This window comes from Emys orbicularis, chromosome 2 (assembly GCF_028017835.1).
Source record: "Emys orbicularis isolate rEmyOrb1 chromosome 2, rEmyOrb1.hap1, whole genome shotgun sequence".
NCBI classification, from domain to species: domain Eukaryota; kingdom Metazoa; phylum Chordata; order Testudines; family Emydidae; genus Emys; species Emys orbicularis.
This window is the reverse complement of record NC_088684.1, coordinates 181,644,625-181,664,378: the sequence shown is the minus strand read 5'-3', so window position 1 is coordinate 181,664,378 and position 19,754 is coordinate 181,644,625. Positions and strand designations below refer to the sequence as shown.

Sequence of the window (19,754 nt, the reverse complement as noted above, 5' to 3'; positions counted from 1 at the left end):
CTAAGACTCATTTTTCTGGGGAAAGTTTCATCTAAGTTTGGCAACTAAATTTGGTGACGATTCCATCTGCACTGAGCATGCTTTATCCACACAGACTGATTGCTCATGTTCCAGTCCTGGGCTGCAAGGAGTGCTTAGGAATTTCCTTGCGCTTGTTGCTCCTGGCTGCCAGGTGCTGCTGCAGGTCCAGGCACCAGGAGTGAGAGGAATTCCACACATAGTCTTCCATGGTTTTTTTCCCAGCATGCAAGAAAATATTAAATCTTGGGAAGACATGGTATGTTGTTGTTTATATAGCCAGACTGGCTGCCAATGAGCCAGGCAGATAATATGGCAAGAAACCAGGAAAATTTTGAAACCTGCCTAAACCATCAGAACCCTGCCTGACATCCAGGGCCGGCTCCAGGCACCAGCTGACCAAGCACATGTTTGGGGCGGCCCCTTGTAAGGGGCAGCCAATCTTAGGGTGGCGGGGGGCGCTCAGGGTTTTTTTTTTTGTTTGTTTGTTTTTTGGTTCGGCGGGGCGGCGCTCGAAGGTTTTTTTGTTGTTGTTTTTGTTTCGGCCGGGCATCAGGTTGTTTTTGTTTCGGCGGCGTTGCGTGGCACTCGGGAGGGGGGGTGTTTCGGCGGGGCAGCGCGGCGCTCCGGGGGGGATGTTTCAGCGGTGTGGCGCTCGGGGGGGGTGTTTCGGCGGCGTGGCGCTCGGGGGGGTGTTTCGGCGGCGCGGCGCTCGGGGGGGCCTGTTTCAGCGGCGCGGCACTCGGGGGGGGGGGTTCGGCAGCGCAACGCAGCGCTTGGGGGGGGTTTCGGCGGGGCGGCGCAGCGCTGGAAGGGGGTGTTATGGCGGGGCAGCACAGCGCTGGAGGGGGGTGTTACGGCGGGGCAGCGCAGCGCTGGAGGGGGTGTTATGGCGGGGCGGCGCTCTTTTTTTTTGCTTGGGGCGGCAAATAGTTAGAGCCGGCCCTGCTGACATCCACTGGAATATTGTTGAAACTGACATATTCCTGTGGACTGTCAACAAATTGGCATTTTCCAATGGAAAAAAAGGTTCTGTTGGAAATGTTCTGACCTGCTCTAACCCGGAGCCAGTGGTTCCTGAGTTCTGGCCCTTTGCTGACATCCTTGTGGCTTTGGGCATCTCTATGATCGTCTCTTTGCAGCTTTTCCTTTTTTTAAAAATGGTGATGTTAATACACAGAGGAGGTGCTATGTCCTTAAATTAATTGTTTATAAAGTTTGAAGGTGCTGAATATTATTATTACCAGATCAAATGGTAGAAATTGCTTATTCAAAATGTGAGAGAGTTTGGCAACCTTTTGTGACATAGGGCTTGCCTGTCTTTGAAGTGAAAGGGATGTTATATATCTCTGGCATATCACCAGCTAACAGCAACTTGGCAAAGTTTGATGGCATCCCACTTCTAAAAACCTAGCCATAGCATGCATTTGTACAGCACCTAACACGGTGGGGTCCTGGTCCATGACTAGGCTCCTAGACACTGTGGTAATACAAATTTATATTCATAGATAGATAGATTAGATACATACACATAAAAAATAATATGTATACATACAAAATAATATATAGAATACATATACCTACATACACACTGTATATATTTCAGATGCATGCATGCCACAACTTGCTGTAACCTGTATTGCTTTGTTTTGGATTGTAACCTCTTTCTGACAGTAAATATGACATGATGCAGTGTCGACGAAGGGAATCGCATAAGAACTAACCTGCAGCAGGCAGCCAAGCCTCATTGTGCTGAGATTCTGTCAACTTTTTTTAAGCAAAACAGGGTCAGACTGGGCCAACACTTAGATGGAAAACCTCTAATGTAAGAAATACCAAAGTGCTCCTGGTCATTAGGATAGCACTTTTCATTACTGCACTAATGCACCAACGTAGCATCAGGCAGCACTGTACTCCTTGAGGTCCTCTCTTTTGCATGAAAGGTGGAACCAAGGTCCTGATCACTCATGGTCATTAAAGATCTCATGGCACTTTTCACAGGGTTAGAAGTGTCAATCCTGATAGTTCTGGACAAATTATATTTTGGGTAATTACAGTAACTCTGCCAACCTACATTCTCCCTCCATTAGTTACAATATTTTCCTTCCCTCTAGGTCCTAAGCTCCTGTGTGCTGTTAAACAGCTGCTGCACTCCATCTCAGAGATGGGCCAAGTTACCTTACCTATGTCAAAGGGCTGGTGTGCCTTAATTAGCTAATGTTGATAAAAGTATGTTGCAATGTTTTAAAATGTTTTTTAAGTACATCAGAAGCAGGAAGCCTGCTAAACAACCAGTGGGGCCCCTTGATGATCGAGATCCAAAAGGAGCGCTTAAAGACGATAAAGTCATTGCGGAGAAACTAAATGGATTCCTTGCTTCAGTCTTCACGGCTGAGGATGTTAGGGAGATTCCCAAACCTGAGCTGGCTTTTGTAGGTGACAAATCTGAGGAACTGTCACGGATTGAAGTGTCACGAGAGGAGGTTTTGGAATTAATTGATAAACTTAACATTAACAAGTCACCGGGACCAGATGGCATTCACCCAAGAGTTCTGAAAGAACTCAAATGTGAAGTTGCGGAACTGTTAACTAAGGTTTGTAACCTGTCCTTTAAATCAGCTTCTGTACCCAATGACTGGAAGTTAGCTAATGTAACGCCAATATTTAAAAAGGGCTCTAGAGGTGATCCCGGCAATTACAGACCGGTAAGTCTAACGTCTGTACCGGGCAAATTAGTCGAAACAATAGTTAAGAATAATATTGTCCGACACATAGAAAAACATAAACTGTTGAGCAATAGTCAACATGGTTTCTGTAAAGGGAAATCGTGTCTTACTAATCTATTAGAATTCTTTGAAGGGGTCAACAAACATGTGGTCAAGGGGGATCCAGTGGACATAGTGTACTTAGATTTCCAGAAAGCCTTTGACAAGGTCCCTCACCAAAGGCTCTTATGTAAATTAAGCTGCCATGGGATAAAAGGGAAGGTCCTTTCATGGATTGAGAACTGGTTAAAAGACAGGGAACAAAGGGTAGGAATTAATTGTAAATTCTCAGAATGGAGAGGGGTAACTAGTGGTGTTCCCCAAGGGTCAGTCCTCGGACCGATCCTATTCAACTTATTCATAAATGATCTGGAGAAAGGGGTAAACAGTGAGGTGGCAAAGTTTGCAGATGATACTAAACTGCTAAAGATAGTTAAGTCCAAAGCAGACTGTGAAGAACTTCAAAAAGATCTCACAAAACTAAGTGATTGGGCAACAAAATGGCAAATGAAATTTAATGTGGATAAATGTAAGGTAATGCACATTGGAAAAAATAACCCCAACTATACATACAATATGATGGGGGCTAATTTAGCTACAACAAGTCAGGAAAAAGATCTTGGAGTCATCGTGGATAGTTCTCTGAAAATGTCCACGCAGTGTGCAGAGGCGGTCAAAAAAGCAAACAGGATGTTAGGAATCATTAAAAAGGGGATAGAGAATAAGACTGAGAATATATTATTGCCCTTATATAAATCGATGGTACGCCCTCATCTCGAATACTGCGTACAGATGTGGTCTCCTCATCTCAAAAAAGATATACTGGCACTAGAAAAGGTTCAGAAAAGGGCAACTAAAATGATTACGGGTTTGGAACGGGTCCCATATGAGGAGAGATTAAAGAGGCTAGGACTCTTCAGCTTGGAAAAGAGGAGACTAAGGGGGGATATGATAGAGGTATATAAAATCATGAGTGATGTGGAGAAAGTGGATAAGGAAAAGTTATTTACTTATTCCCATAATACAAGAACTAGGGGTCATCAAATGAAATTAATAGGCAGCAGGTTTAAAACAAATAAAAGGAAGTTCTTCTTCACGCAGCGCACAGTTAACTTGTGGAACTCCTTACCTGAGGAGGTTGTGAAGGCTAGGACTATAACAGAGTTTAAAAGAGAACTGGATAAATTCATGGTGGTTAAGTCCATTAATGGCTATTAGCCAGGACGGGTAAGGAATGGTGTCCCTAGCCTCTGTCTGTCAGAGGGTGGAGATGGATGGCAGGAGAGAGATCACTTGATTGCCTGTTAGGTTCATTCCCTCTGGGGCACCTGGCATTGGCCACTGTCGGTAGACAGGATACTGGGCTAGATGGACCTTTGGTCTGACCCGGTACGGCCTTTCTTATGTTCTTATGTTCTAATGCTTTTATGAAAGATGCTATAGAATTGCACAGTAGTGTTTGTGGCTTTTTATTTCCAACGACATCTAGGATTCTGGAATGCTCTCAGCCGTAACACATTCTATAGTGGGAAGATAAGCATTATAATTTCATTTGTAATAAAAATATTACATTAGGGGGTTCTATTTTGTGCTTGCAAAGGAGAATTTGAATAAGCAAAGCACATTTAACACAAATCTGAGGCTAGCAACTGGCAGAACACTAAAATGCTCACTGAAGGGTACAGTAGAATCTCGTTGATTAGATCAGATGAGATGAGATGAACAGGCGGTTGCTGCTGTGTATGCGATTCCCACAGCCATATCTGCATATTTGGATTACATATCTATCACACAAAAGAGTTTAGGAAAAGTTAAGCAGGGTTGAAAAATCTTTGAGATCTGCAGCAAAGTTAAATCTGGGAAGCTTCAAAATATTTATCAAAATAATAGTTCTTGGTTTCCCATTTCTGTTGACTAATGTTATTTATTGTTTCTCCGTTGTTTCCTTTGTATTAAAAGTGCTAACAAATATAATGTGATGGTTAGCTGATCAGGGACTGTCTTTGTGCCTGCATATTTCAGCACTTGGTATCAACAGTTCCATTGCTATGATGTCATCATGCAGTTCATGCTTCTGGGGTGCCACCAGCAAAGCTGGCTGCTTTATGTGCTACAAAAACACGATTCGCTTCCAGCTTACCAATTCTCCGAGAACAGCTTGAGTATTTACTTTGATCCTCTTATGTGTTAAGAGGAATGACAAATCCTCAACTAATTCTTATTGACATTGTTATTACAGGACATAAATGCTTCAATGACAAACAGCACAGTGACAAGCAAACCACCTGTGACATTGCGACTTGTAGTCCCTGCAAGTCAGTGTGGATCCCTTATAGGAAAAGGCGGCTCCAAAATCAAAGAAATCAGGGAGGTAGGTTCTAGGATTCAAACAGGGGGATGCTAGGTAACTTTATGTAGCTAAATGTCCTAATATGTCCATTTAAAGAGTATGACTTACAGAGTCCTGCCACCGTAGTTGGTTCATTGCATTCATGTAAATATTTCATGAATGGAATGCTTAGCTAAACCAGCTGTAAAAGGTGTCAAAGACATCTATAGACTCATGAAAGTGGAGGATCTACAGTGGCATAACCAGTTTTAGAAGACATTTGTCTTTCCATGTCACAACCCTTCAAAAAGTAACTCCGACCTTAAACATCTTTAGTGCACAGCTGGAATTCGGATACACGTTTGAGAAGAGGAAAAAACAAGATGCCACGTAGCAAAGGAACAGTTTAACACAGAATTGTTTCTTCAACTTTTAAAAAAATCCATAAGTACCTCAAATAATCTAGGTCTGAAGTATTGCTAATCCTTGTCTAATCTGAGTGTTTCAATTACAGCCTCTGAAGCCAGAAAAAGCCAAGTAGTTTAAAGGGACACTGTCCAAGTTAGTAGACATAATATTTGACTTACCTTGATTTGTCAAATTGGTTTTCTAACTATATTCCATACTCCCTTTACTCCCCCTCCTGCCTCCAATATTATGGCTTCACAGGTGGCCTAATTTCACATATACTGATCCTGAGAAACTCGTATAAAAATTTTTAATCCAAGCTATTTCTGAGGACATCCACTCCGCCCCAAAATCCACTGAGGTCGTAACGTCTCTGAAGCATCCCTGTGACAGAGGGTCTGTGGATTTTATTGTTTTGCTTTTGTTTTGAGAACTTTCCTGGACTTTGCTTTTGGAGCTGCAGGCAGTTGGGGGGCATGGAACTATGTGAAGAGAAACTCCGCAAGAAGAGTTTGGAAATATGTTCCCCCTTGCAGCCTCCAACCCTCCTCTGGGTTTTAGTGGCAGAAGGAGTGATCTGGCATTAAGTGCACAGGCTCAGAAATGAATAATTGTAGCAAAAGATGTTATTGATAACTATATCTTACAACCTATCCATGAGGAGAATGCTTCTTAACTTCCTAACATTCAGACTGCAGAGCTAAGCCAAATGGGTACACGTTCATATTTGTTTGTTTGTTTGTTTAGATAGATTTCAGCCACAATAAAAAATGCCCATACAAAAAGTACTAAGCACCTGAACAATTGATTAAATCTACAGCAACATAATAATGACTACTCAGCAACATTAAGTACTCATGTACAGGAAATACATCACCTAATCAGGTCTAGATAACAAATACATTTGAGGTTTCCTTTAGATTAAATCTTATCAGATAGACAGTATTTGGATTAGTTTTTAATATTAAATTTACAATGCCAATTACCAATTTTCCTCTTGCCACAAAATACCAAGATATTTTTATATCAATTACCAATTTTATAAGCCTAATACATCATCAAAATGTATGCTATGCTGACAAAACTTTTGCAGAATTATTTGCAAGTCAGTCAAATAAACAATTAATAATCATATACACTCTAGGGGTATTTTGTACCTACTTTTAAACAGAACTTTTTGAAAAATGGAATTTTCATCCTATGGAAAATTCCAATGTTTCTACATTTGTTTTTGTCATGGAATGGGGACAAAGTGTAGAAATATGCAATATTTTCACAAAAGGAAAGGTTAAAAAAAATTCAGTTTGGAAATATTGAAGCAAAAACGTTTGACATTTTTGATCAAAATGTTGATTTGAAATTAAAAGTTTTGTTTTGTTTTGCATTTTTCTGTCAAAAAAATTCATTGCAATCACTTTCTTACAAAAGGTTTTGATGAAATCACATTGTTGGGAAATGTCTTTGATTGAAAATTTGTGACCAGCTCTAGTTCTGAATATGTTTATTTAGATTAGTGTAACAGTAAGTAGGGAAGTGGTCAAGGTAGAGTAGAAAGAGCTGTTAGGTGCCCGAATCCCTTGGCTCTCAAGTCTTCCCCTGAATTCCTTCATTTGTTACCAAATTTGATTATTGTCCAAATTGTGCAACCACAGTTGATTCTGGGGATGATTCTTATTTCTGGGGAAATTCAGTGCTTTTGGCCCCCTATTGTAAGGTATTAGGTCAAAAGAACAGTGTGAACTAAGTATCAGGGGGTAGCCATGTTAGTCTGTAGCCACAAAAACAACAAGGAGTCCGATGGCACCTTAAAGACTAACAGATTTATTTGGGCATAAGCTTTCGTGGGTAAAAAGTGGGTTTTTTACCCACGAAAGCTTATGCCCAAATAAATCTGTTAGTCTTTAAGGTGCCATCGGACTCCTTAGTGTGAACTAACTCCCTCTCCCTATCTGTAAGCCTAAAGGCAATGGCAAAGTTTTGCTCTCGGTTTCACACATGCCGTCCCACTATAGCCAAAGAATTGTAAAGATTAGCATGTTGAGTGATTGAATGGCACACTTGTAACTGAGAGCAGTATTTGACCCAGAGTATTTCGTACTAGGCCTGCTGGTGCTCTAAAAACTTTGTTTTAAATGGTGACTCCTGCCCAAATGAAAAAGGATCATCCGTCCTCTCCTCTCAAGATGCATTCTAATCTCATCATCACCCAACACACTGAGCAGCAGTAGTATGATAGATGTTCTTTTATGCTCAATCATGTAGCCAGCAGCAAAATGTTGTCTGCCTCAGTATTTTCAAGACTTGATTTTAAAAAAAAAAGAGGCACAATGACATGAAAGATTGATCAAATTATGATGACATTCCAAAGCATATTAAAGGGACCCATAATTGATATTCTGGGTTTAAACAGCACTAGTGAACAGAAGATGTAATCAGTAATTTAATCAGTCTCTGGAAAAAGAGTAAGATGTGTTGTGCATGGCCAACAGCAAACTAAATTAACTCCTTACTAACTGACACAAAATCAATGCAAGGCAAAAACATTTGTATCCACAAATCAGGACCAGAAATAGATTGGGTGTATAATGTATGAAAATACTAATTCAATAGAAACAGTTTTTGTTATGTTTTTTCCATCAATTGAAAAAGGCTTACAAGATTTTTGCTGGGTTATACCAGGGATGATTTTGGCCTCAGGTCTTTTTTTTTTTTTTTTTTGACTAAGAACCATTAGTGTCAAGATCAAGGAGGAAAAAAAAAACACTGGCTCATTACATGGTTAGGTTCATTAGTGAACTAGAAGCTGATGATGTGCATATGTTTAATCAACACTAATAATAATTTAGAAGTGCTCCTGTATTGCTCAGCATCATTATGAGATATTCCAGAGTATAAAGCAACACCAAATTTCATTCAGTAAAATTATCTCAATCATCAATTCATTAAGGACTCACCAATCCATGACTGGAATTCATTTGGGAAGCTGAAGCTCTTCAGACAACAGCAATTATTTTTTTAATGATTGTGAAAGTCCTTAGTTTTCATATTTTTTCCATTGTATCTGCAGTAGTCTCTGTTTCAGGAAGTTGGGAGACTTCCCACTTTATTCATTTAACAACCATTGATAACTACATATTCTACCATTGAGAATGCTTGCAAACTTGACTTCCCTACACAAATCTCCAGCCGGCAGTTTTATATATATACAGCATAAAGCTAGCAGAGAACAGGCACGTTTTAGAGATCACTGTGCTTTATCAGATTATTTGTTATTGGTGAAAAAATGGCTTCTAATGTGCAGCTGTATTTTTATGACACTAATGTTTGTTTTGTTTGTTTTTTTCTTAAGTCCACAGGGGCCCAGGTTCAAGTAGCAGGGGATATGTTGCCAAATTCAACAGAACGTGCTGTAACTATATCAGGCACTCCGGATGCCATTATTCAGTGTGTAAAACAAATCTGTGTGGTCATGCTGGAGGTAAGAGAGCACTTAAAAACATTGAGGTTCATACTGATAATGTTCAGAAATTATATTAATTTCCTCCAAATCCCCCCACCCTCTCTCAAGCCTTGATCCTGTAAGATGCTGATCTCCCTCAGCTCCCAGCGATTTCAAGGCTAGTTGTCAATGCTCCTGGTGTTTAGAATGCACAGTGCCTCATCATTGGAGCAGGGTCTACTTACCATGAATACAAGCCTTCAACACTGATTGTCATTAAAAAGTCAACAGCTAGTGGAAAAACACAAATCAGGATAAAAAGTAGAAATCTCAGGAATTTTCATGAAACAGAATACCCTGTAACATTTCATGCTGACCTTATTGAAATATTTGTTTTGATATCATTGAAACATTTCAATAAGGTCATCATTTTGTTTTTGTAAGGTCAACGTGTTTCATTTTTACTTTGTCGCTTTGATTATATTATATTACTCTCATCTGTTTTATTAATATAGTATAATATAACTTTATCAAAACAAAATGTTCTGGCCTTATTGAAACCAAATGCATCAATAAGGTCTAAACGAAGTATTTCAACCTCACCAAAATGAAATATTTTAATAATTTACTGTTGAAAATGTTAACAAAATTAATACATTTCCTCCAAAATTTTTCAATGTTGTTGGATCGGCGTTTTCCAATGGAAAAACGTTCTGTCAAAAAAATGTTCCACTACATCTAGTCAACCATTACCACACTGTGATGTCTGACGTCCTACAGTTATTCTTTAATCTAAATATAGTGGGATGCGTGGCGTCTCTGATACTACAGTCTGATAACTCTTGTCTGGTTAGTAGCGACCACTCCACATCAAAAGAGCGTGCAACCTAATAAATATCAATGTTATAAACTATTATTATTATAAGGACCAAACTTTGTCTTGCAGATAAGGAGCTCTTGCTTCAGTTGGCATCAGATGTGCATAAAAATGTAGCAAAACAGAAAGAAAATACTGAAAACCAGTTTCAGTCTATTAGCCACAGAGAGCTCGGCTTGACTTTGTGAAGAATTGATAAACTGTTGGAAAATAAAAAATCCATTTCTCTGTGTGTAGAATTTAGAATATATTTAAAGGGTGTGATTTTGAAAAGGGCTTAAATCTGTCCTTTCACTTCCCATCTTGTTCTCAGAGCTTTGCAGATGCAAATAACTGCAGGAGCAATTTTGCATCTCCCATTACTGGCACGTAGTCATTTAACTACCTGCTTTGTGGATGCAGGCAGTAGTCTGATGTCTAAATTATATTAATTACCCCCATAGTTATTTGAAGAGACAAACGAGGGCCAGGGAGTCATTTTCTGCCTGTAGAGCCATTTTCTTTCTGAGATAAACAGTTCTGAAAGTATAGAAAACAGAACTTGTTTAATTTTAGAGATAATAAACTAGAGACAGCAAATCACCAGTTTGAAGCCTTAGAGAAGACAATGCTGTAACTGCATTTTGCTTCTTCAAACATTAAAACATACATAAAATAAATGTGTTTAATTTGTTCAATGTATTTAATTTGGCAATGGTCACTGCTTTATTAAAATCAAATTGCCAATAATAGAGAATTAGGACGTGGAAATGTTATTTATTGTTGTTGGTGGTGATGGTTGACTGCAGTAGTGCCTAGAGGTCAGGACCACCTTGTGCCAGGCACTATGTAGATAATTTGAAGCCTGTTTTACAGGATTGTTCCCAGGGCCATTTTCTCTGTCTTAGTCTCTATAAAGAAATATTCATGCTTGGTCAAGTATTTACTGATCACATTTTTATCTACTGACTCTCAGAACAATTTTCTTCTTCTGTTACTTGCAGAGGACCCATCTTGCTCCCACTGAAGGCAGTGAGAATAGGCCTACACTAGCCATGGCTTTCCTCTACACTTCTCACTCCGAGTTAGGTGGAATGCAGGATCAGGCCCATTTAATTATCCCCGGAGTTCAATGAGCGTGGTGACTATAGCGCAGACTGAAAATTCTTATTTCACTTTTATACTGGGACACTTGGCTGTGTGACAGCGCACAGCTGAATGTATTGTTCTCTTTTAACAGGTTTGTGCAAAGAGAGAACGCTGGGGAGAGTCTCCCAAAAGATTGACAAGTTTCAAAATTGGCACCTAACTTCCTTAGATCTCATGAAAAGCTAAATTCATTCCCAGGCCCCTTGAATCTTTACCAAATTATTGTGGAAACAAAAACAAACCTGTCTGCATTTTCCTTTTGCCTATGTAATAAGGACCGTAGCCCTGAAGTGAGTGTGAATTTTGCCACTGAATTCAGTGGGAGCAGGATCCAGGCTCTTGGGAGCAAGTATCAGAGGGGTAGCCATGTTAGTCTGGTTCTGTAAAAAGCAACAAAGAGTCCTGTGGCACCTTATAGACTAACAGACGTATTGGAGCATAAGCTTTCGTGGGTGAATACCCACTTCGTCAGACGCATGCATGGGTATTCACCCACGAAAGCTTATGCTCCAATACGTCTGTTAGTCTATAAGGTGCCACAGGACTCTTTGTTGCTCTTGGGAGAATACGCTGGTGAATGGAGCAGAGGCATGCAATTGCTGTATGAGATGAACAAAGTAAAACATGATTTTATGTGAGCTACTTAATTCCACATCTTGATATGTTTTTGTTTTCAGTCTCCACCCAAAGGTGCCACCATTCCCTACCGTCCCAAACCTGCCTCTGCACCTATCATTTTTGCAGGTGGCCAGGTAAGAGCAGACACCATTTTGGCTTCAGCTGGAAACCACACCGTCTTGGCCCAACCTCAGCCAGCGCCTGTTAGTTTTCACCTTTTATACTTTTTTTGCCTGGTATAGTATGAATGTGTTTTATCCAGTGTGGATCATTATTGCTTGCAGAAAAGGAGAACACTGTGTTATAAACTTAAAATGAAAACAAGTCAAGGGCTTCTTTTAACTCGTCTTCTGTACCATTATTGAATAAACCTCTGATACTTGTACCCTATTCATTTCAGTTTATGTCCCTGGCACTGGGTTTTGTTTTGTTTTTTCTCTGTGGCTTTTCCAATAAATGCAGCATCGTAGTTGATGTTGCCAAGAACTTGTCACCTACCATGAGTAGCTGCATCAGGAATATTCTGCTTGCTAGCTGACAACACATTAGAGCAGTGGTTCTCAAACTTTTTTTTTTCGCAGACCACTTGAAATTTGCTGAGGGTCTCGGCGGACCACTTAATGATCTTTCCAAATGTTGTTTGTACCGTTATCTAACTATTGTAAAGCACTTTGGATAAAAGCACTATATAAAAAAACCCTTAATAATAATTAACGTTTTTTGTTCTACACATAAAAGCACACAACTCATATTTTAATATCAGTAGTCTTACCTTTCTAATGTGATGGATGTGCCCTCTCCCCCCGTTGTGGCAGCCCCCGAGCTGGGGCTGGGAAGGAGGGGGGGTCTCTCCCTCTCTCCCCCACCGCAGCAGCCCCCGACCTGGGGCTAGGAAGGAGGGGGGTCTCTCCCCTGCCACAGAGTTGAGGCTGGGAAGGAGGACCATCTCTCCTCGGCAGCCGCAGCCCTGGAGCTGGGGAAAGTCACCTCTTTTTCTGGCCGCCACAGCCCTGCACATCCCAAATTCCCCCCACTGCTTCTTCTCACCTCACTGCCCCCTTCCACCTACTCCCTATCCCCCCAAGGCCACCACCTCACCTTACATGTGCATTTTCTCCAGGGTCCAGGCACCTAATTAGTGGAGCCACAGCTGCACAGCTCCACTAATTAGGTGAGTGGCCCTTCATTCTCTCATGTGCGGCCCCCGAGGCGCGCACCTTAGAGGGAACTATCTGCGGAGCACCTGAATGGAGCTCGCGGACCACTGGTGGTCCACGGACCACAGTTTGAGAACCTCTGAATTAGAGTATAACTCTGTAATCTTCTACAATAGAAAGGAACAAAAATAAGACAATTGGTAGTTTATCAAGATTTAAAATTAGCTTCCATAGTAAGGTGGTAATTTGTTCTGTTGTAAAGAAACTGGTATCCAAAATCAGAAATGCTTTAATGGAACAAATCTTTTTATTATTTTTTTAAGTTGCAGTTTCATCAATTTTATAAAGCAATATAACTAAGTTACAGTATTGATCAGCTTTCATCATGTGATCACAGAGTACAAAGCTTCTGCTCAAGAAATGCTCTACTACTTTTCAAGTTTTCATAATTTTAATATTCCATGGGGCCAAGTCATGAGTTCCTGGGTAAAATATGAACACACAAAGTATTATATGCTGTTTTATTTTTACGATTATTTCTTACAGTGGTGCCTACGGCCCAACCATGAATGGGGCCCCGTTGTGGTAGGCACAGTAACAGAGCAGTAGACAGTCCCTGTCCTGAAGAGTTTCCACCTGTTCTGCACATCCTGATTTATACCATATCCAAAGCTTTGTTGTTGTTTGCTTTTTTACATGGTGGAGGTATGGCTGTTCCCCCCACATCTTGCTGCCTCTTCAAGCTATGTGACCATGGTTCCCACCCACTTTTAGCCCTTCTATGGTGTTTCCATACAATGTGTCTTGTTCTTCCCTTTGGATATTGCCTTGAAATAGGCATACTAACCTGGTGCTTCGTTGCAGCTTGCCCTATCATCATCTAATGTGGAGAAAGGCAGCTGTTGATAAACTGACCTCCCAACAATACACACAGCCAGTGGACTATCTAGACACGCCACTGATATGGTGTGTGAGCTGTTGTGCCAACAGTTCACCTAGAACACCATTTCTCCACGATCGCTTATGTTATGGCCAAATGAGAGGCCTTCCACTTCCTGTTTTCAGAGTGATGTCCTAGAGTGTCAAATCACCCCCTTGCTTGGAACTATCTGAGAACAGATGGCATCTGTAGCTGCCATAAGCACCCATTTGGAGCATCTCAGGGTTCTGTAGAGCTGCTGGTTCATAAGAAGGCTGATGGCTACATCTCATAAGTGCATCGAAGAGCAAGTCAGGCCATTATGGATTAAAAGTTTTCCCAACGTCATTATTCGATAACACTAACTAGCCACTTTACAAACATGTTAATGTCCTTTATATTGACTCTCCAGTTACAGTCATGGTTGGCTGAAGTATTTTATGGTACATTTTGAAAAAAAAAAACCTAACTAAATATTAATTCCTGCTATCCAGGTCTGCTGCTCTTACTTTGACTGGTTTTCTTCAGAGTAAGATACCTACTTTCTTAATTGATAGAATTTAAATTGAAATTACTTTTCCAGAATTTGATCTCAGTTGACTGTGAAAGTTCACAGAGTAAGTTACTCCAGACATATATTTTAAGTTTATAGTGTGGTGTTCTCCTTTAAAGCAGATGTATATATATTCAATGATGCACGGTAGCAGTGCTGTAAATGATATTACCATCAAAGATTGTCTCAGTGCATAACAAATTACTCAAATAAAAGAATATTAAAAGTAGGCACTAGAATGCTCTCAACAGTTGGAATAAGTAATTGAAATTCTGTCTTATCATACAGTGTAACAGATTGCTGAATTCTAGTCAGCTTTAATTTTATAAATCACAAAGAAAACAGCTGGGTGTTCTATATTTTTCTTAACACGGCCTAGTTCAATCAAGAAAAAATAGCTGATTCTAATATTTTGTGTGAACCTTTGAACCTGTAGTCTCTCCCTTATTAGGCAAATTCTTCAGTACCTTAGAAAATGGTAGCGGTGTGCTTGGGAGTTAGCAAGGAAAGGATTTCTCATGGATTTTATTTCTAGTGTCAAAATACGGTATATGCATTATGTTTTTGATAGTGTAATAAGAAATCCTGAGTACAAATTAATATTGAAAACAAAATAAAATGGTATCAGCAGGGAAGAGATGCTGGATGGGGTCACTCTCCCTTCCTGTAGGATCAGTTTCAGTTTCAAATTATTTCATGGGTAAGCTGAAAGATTTGGGGTTTGTTTGCTTATTTTAACTATACTCTGCATATCAAGCTACCCTGGAAAAATCAAACTCCTACTATTATTTGATGAGATGGGGTTTTGCTGCTTTAAACATTTTTTTAATCCTTTCTGTGCTTTTCTCAGTATCGTATTACGTAGCAGAACGGAAAGGAAGGTGAACACAATGCTGCCTTTCTCTTAGCTCAGATCCGTACTAAAATCCAGCATATGCAGGGTTGTTGTTTTTTAAATAATCCCAAAACACCACCATGTCTGAAAGAAACAAGGTTTCGTCCCATTTGTCTACCCATATTTTTTGTACATTACCCTATCCCAAAAATGCACACTTCCAACACTGTCTCTTCAGGGACAGACTTTGCCCTGACTTACCCTTCATTCAACCTCAATGACTTCACAGGCTGTAAATCAGGACAAATTTTAGACCCAGGGGACCAACCATTCCCACTTTCATTGAAGTCAGTGGCAAAATTTCCATTGACTTTATTGGGAGCAGGATCCCACACCTGGTTTGTAAATTAAAGTGACTATTTCCTCTTTCCATGCATTTGGTCAATTATTTTTATGTATTATTTCTGTTGCAGTAACTCCCAAAATGTGCTTGGCTTGTTCCAACAATGGAGAGGACACGGTCCTGCCCCGAAGCGTTTTACAGTCTGAAGTGCAAAGGTGCTGGAACTAGAGGTGCTGGGGGTGCTGCCACATCCCCTGGCTTGAAATGGTTTCCATCATATACAGGGTTTACAGTTTGGTTCAATGGCTCTCAGCACCCCCACCATACAAATGGTTCCATTACCTCTGCTGAAGTGTGCTCTTTCTACTATATTTGAAATAGAGCTAAGCTCAGATTGAACACTGCTGAAGTAGCCCAGAAGGTCAAAGGTTTAGTGTAGTGCTTTTCAGTCCAAATGGTTTGCTCACAGAATTAGACCCCAATCCAGCAGAGTATTTAAGCATGATATCAATGGGACTACTCTCATGCTTGAAGTTAAACACCTGCATAAGGTCCTGACCCAGAAAAACAGTTAAGCATGTGCTCAGCTTTAAGCATGTGCTTATGTCTATCCCTATTCAGCAAAGCATTTAAACATATGCTGAGCTTTAAGCATGTCCTTAAATGACACTGCTCTTGGTGGAACTTAAGCGTGTGCTTTTGTGTTTTTCTGGCTCAGGGCCTTAATTTACAATTTATCAAAGCGTTACTGCCTGGTTTTATGCCAAAATCTCCACATAACTGACTATGCACATGACTAGTCCCATTGTATTCAATAGCACTCGTGTGCATAAAGATACTCACAGGCATAAGTATTTGTAGGATTGGGGCCTGACTTTATAAGTAACTTTAAAATAAACGAAATGTTTCCGCTCAAGGAGAGAAGTGCTGGTGTACAAATTTCTAATAAGTAGCTGGAACATTTAATTAAACTCCGTTAAATGAATTGTTCTATAATTTTCAGAGCAGTCATTTCTTTCTCAGAGACCTTTTTGTCAAATAAGCATTTTGCAACCTAAGCTAATCAGCTCTCGTCCTGTTTCTGATTCTGTCTGTACAAATATTTATAAATTATAATCTGTCCTTCTGTTTTCCCTCCTGTCTAAACACAAACACATTAAAATGTTTTGATGGGCTATCCCTTTTGGAAAAGTCGTGCAGAATGTAATAGACAATTACAACCTTTTGTATAGGTTGGTTTTTTTTAAACCATCCTGTAGAATTTAATAGAGGCAGCAGGCGAGGATAGCCACAGCACCATGTAGCTCCTCCCTTCCCTGACATGCCCCTTATGCCAGTGGCAAAGGATAGTTGGCCCAGGAGCTTCCTCCATCCAGTACCAGCAGAATTCCATGCTGGCCATTTGTGGACAGAATCCAACCTTTTTGCACTGCTTGAGCGGGCCCGGCAAAGGGCTGTGTTTCACTTGAGAATCTGGCTCTTTATGTAAAAGAAGAAAATTAATTTTACTATCCCCACGAATCATTTCAAAATCCTTAATCCAGCCTTGTGCAGAGTTGTGTGAGAAAGACAAACAGGAATCAGTTACCTCAGGGATGGAGGAGGCCGAAAAAACCATTGTTTTGTGGGGCCACCTGAAGCTAAGCACAAAGACATCTCCAAGCAAGTCCAGCAGCCAGTTCTGGCCCAAATCCTCTTCCGCACAGACCCATGGAGTTTGACCCTTGTGGTGGAAAGTGTTTGCTGCCCCTAAGTTCCTGGAGGCATTTGGCCACAGTCTGCCCTCTCTTACACTGAGGGTGGAATGTGGCCAAATGTGCCTGCCTGGGGCGCCATACCTGGAGGAGCACCCACTGTTGCAGTGCCCCTCGCAACACCTCCCCCATTGGGCTGTACCTGAAAGGCACAACAGAGCCCTTCCTGTACTGTGCGGCTGTCAAAGCAGCATAAGAAAATTAAGCTTTCCTTAGCATGTAATGAAATGTGATTTGCATTAGATTTGGAAAACAGCACAAGGTTCTCTCTAGCCTGATGAGAGTGGAGTACTTATTGTCTAATCTGACTGATACGTATCTTTAATTTTGCTTGTCATTTTCAGGCGTTTACAATTCAGGGGCAGTATGCCATCCCTCATCCAGACGTGAGTCCAGCGCATGTAAATTACTCCCTTCTTCTTTCTCTCTTTCTCTTATTTGTTCTGGGCAGCATTTACTTTCTAGAGTTAACATTAAGACATGCCTGTAGATGCCTGTACTTAACAGTGTACCATATAGCCAAGTGTTAGCGTTACTGGATAACTTCTGTAATAATTGCTAGAAAGTACAATGACCCAGATACAAATGACAGTTTTTTGTCTTTTATGCATGCTATGTATTTGAGTTTTTAATATGTAATTCTACAGAAAAGTAGTTAATATTAACTATAGCCATTACATGTAATAACAATAGAGACGTCATTTTAACCAGTTTTTCTATACAGTAGAATAGAATGAATGATTAAACCTTTATTTTAATTTTAATTAATCCAGTTTTAAAACATGTAAGATGGTTTTCTCTACTCTGAAATAATTCCATTTGATTGGTTAGTTCTAATTTCCCATCCTGCCCTGCAGTTGACCAAGCTTCACCAGTTGGCTATGCAGCATCCCCCCTTTACTCCCCTTGGGCAGACCACCCCTGGTTTCCCTGGTACGTACCCATGACCCCCTGGGGATGTCCTTCTTCTTAACAGCTTTGTTTCCCATGGTCATTACATCATTTTAATACTAAATGTGGGCAATGACCGATGATCCTTTTGTTTTCACACCTTAATCTTTGTTCTTTTTCCCTGTGGCTCTGTTTGTTTTTGTCATTACTAAATTCTTGTGCTTTGTTTGTTCCATTTATTTTAATACAATCCACTTAATTTGTGCCATCAGCCAAAGAGCCTGAGTTTCTTTGAGTTAGTCCTATGCAAAGTTATTATGCACCACATAGTACGTACCAGTTAGTATTACCTAAAGTACTGGATAAAATTAATTTTGTTGGACCTCCGTTTTTGTATTGTGCATTGAAAAAATCCAAAGAGAAATTAAAATCTAAGAATGGAAAATATATTTACAGTATAATTACAGATTAATTAAAATTTTTAGAACATACAATTGAGGGCCTAAACAGGCATCCCTTGTATGCTAAAATTCCTTTTGGCTTCCATTATTCTTGTTGTCCTTGGAACAAATTCTGCTGTTCTTAATTGTGCAAAACTCCCAATGAAGGCAATGGAATTTTGCTCAAGTAAGGTCATAATTGTTAAGGCCTGTCAGGTATATTTGTTTGTTTGGAAAAGAGGATTGAAATTAGATAAACTTTCAATTAAATCAGTTTAATGTACATTTTATTTTGTTTCAGTAAATATTGGGCTTGGAATTCAAGATTTTTCCCAAGACATGAATAATTATACACTGGTACATATTTTGTATGGCAAGTAATAACATTTTTATCAAATACATCAAATTTTGTGAGAGACGGAATCATTTCATTATTTTAATTGTTTATATGATTTTTGGACTACAATATTCAGCAAATATACACAGTGTAAAATAAACATACACAATATGTAAATAAATTAATGTAAATATAATGAACATTTAGATAAGGTATTCTGAATAAAATAATTCCTTTTCCATCTTTGCTAGTGTGGGAAAAATACATTTTAAAATATATCTTTATACACAGAAAAATTGGAAAGGGAAGAAAGAAAAATGACACAAACAATATAATTTGCTTCTACATGGTGTATCTGATAAAATATCAGCAAATAATATTAAATTACCTTTCCTGGCTTTATATTTTCCTTGTTTTTCTACTTGTCATTAACATGCTGCTCCTTAAACTTTTCCTTGTTATATTTGTGATTTGTATGTTTCCGTAACTATACTGAGTGTTAGAGCACTAATTGCATTTCTCCTAAGCATTTTCCTTTTGTCCACCCAATTTAAAAACAAATGTATGCAACTTACAGTATTTTGTACATTTCCCTAAAAAAAAAAAAGAAAAAAGTTCTTTCCAACATTTCTGCAACATCACTAATCCCATGTACAATTTAAGTTCACCTAGTTTATTTTCCCCATCTTTCTTTATTTTATCAGTTTTCTTTTCACATTTTACTTTTTGTTTACTGTAGATTTCCACTTTTTATTTTGTGTAATTCAGCGCTCCTGGTAGACAGGTCAAAATTCAGATATCCATTCATTTTTGGCAATTAATGTATATGGAACACATTTCATAGTTATTTATAGGTGGAACCATCCACTTTCTATAAACTTTTCATAGCATTGTAGACTCTGCCGTGACATTTGTTATTTTGGTGGGTTAAAGGTTAATTAAA

At 39.5% G+C, this 19,754-nt stretch overlaps 1 protein-coding gene across 2 annotated transcripts in view; it reads left to right on the top strand.

The window, feature by feature from the left end:
* LOC135873627 (poly(rC)-binding protein 3-like) overlaps positions 1 to 19,754 on the top strand; it is a 72,926-nt gene that overhangs the window by 29,397 nt on the left and 23,775 nt on the right. Inside the window, exons 5-9 of one of the 2 annotated variants that reach the window (XM_065398266.1) lie at positions 5,023 to 5,154; positions 8,870 to 8,998; positions 11,642 to 11,716; positions 17,488 to 17,529; positions 18,001 to 18,076. In XM_065398266.1, the coding sequence (XP_065254338.1) occupies positions 5,023 to 5,154; positions 8,870 to 8,998; positions 11,642 to 11,716; positions 17,488 to 17,529; positions 18,001 to 18,076 (454 nt within the window). Of the gene's footprint in view, positions 1 to 5,022; positions 5,155 to 8,869; positions 8,999 to 11,641; positions 11,786 to 17,487; positions 17,530 to 18,000; positions 18,077 to 19,754 lie in introns of both variants that reach the window. The other variant, XM_065398265.1, reaches the window with a different exon arrangement.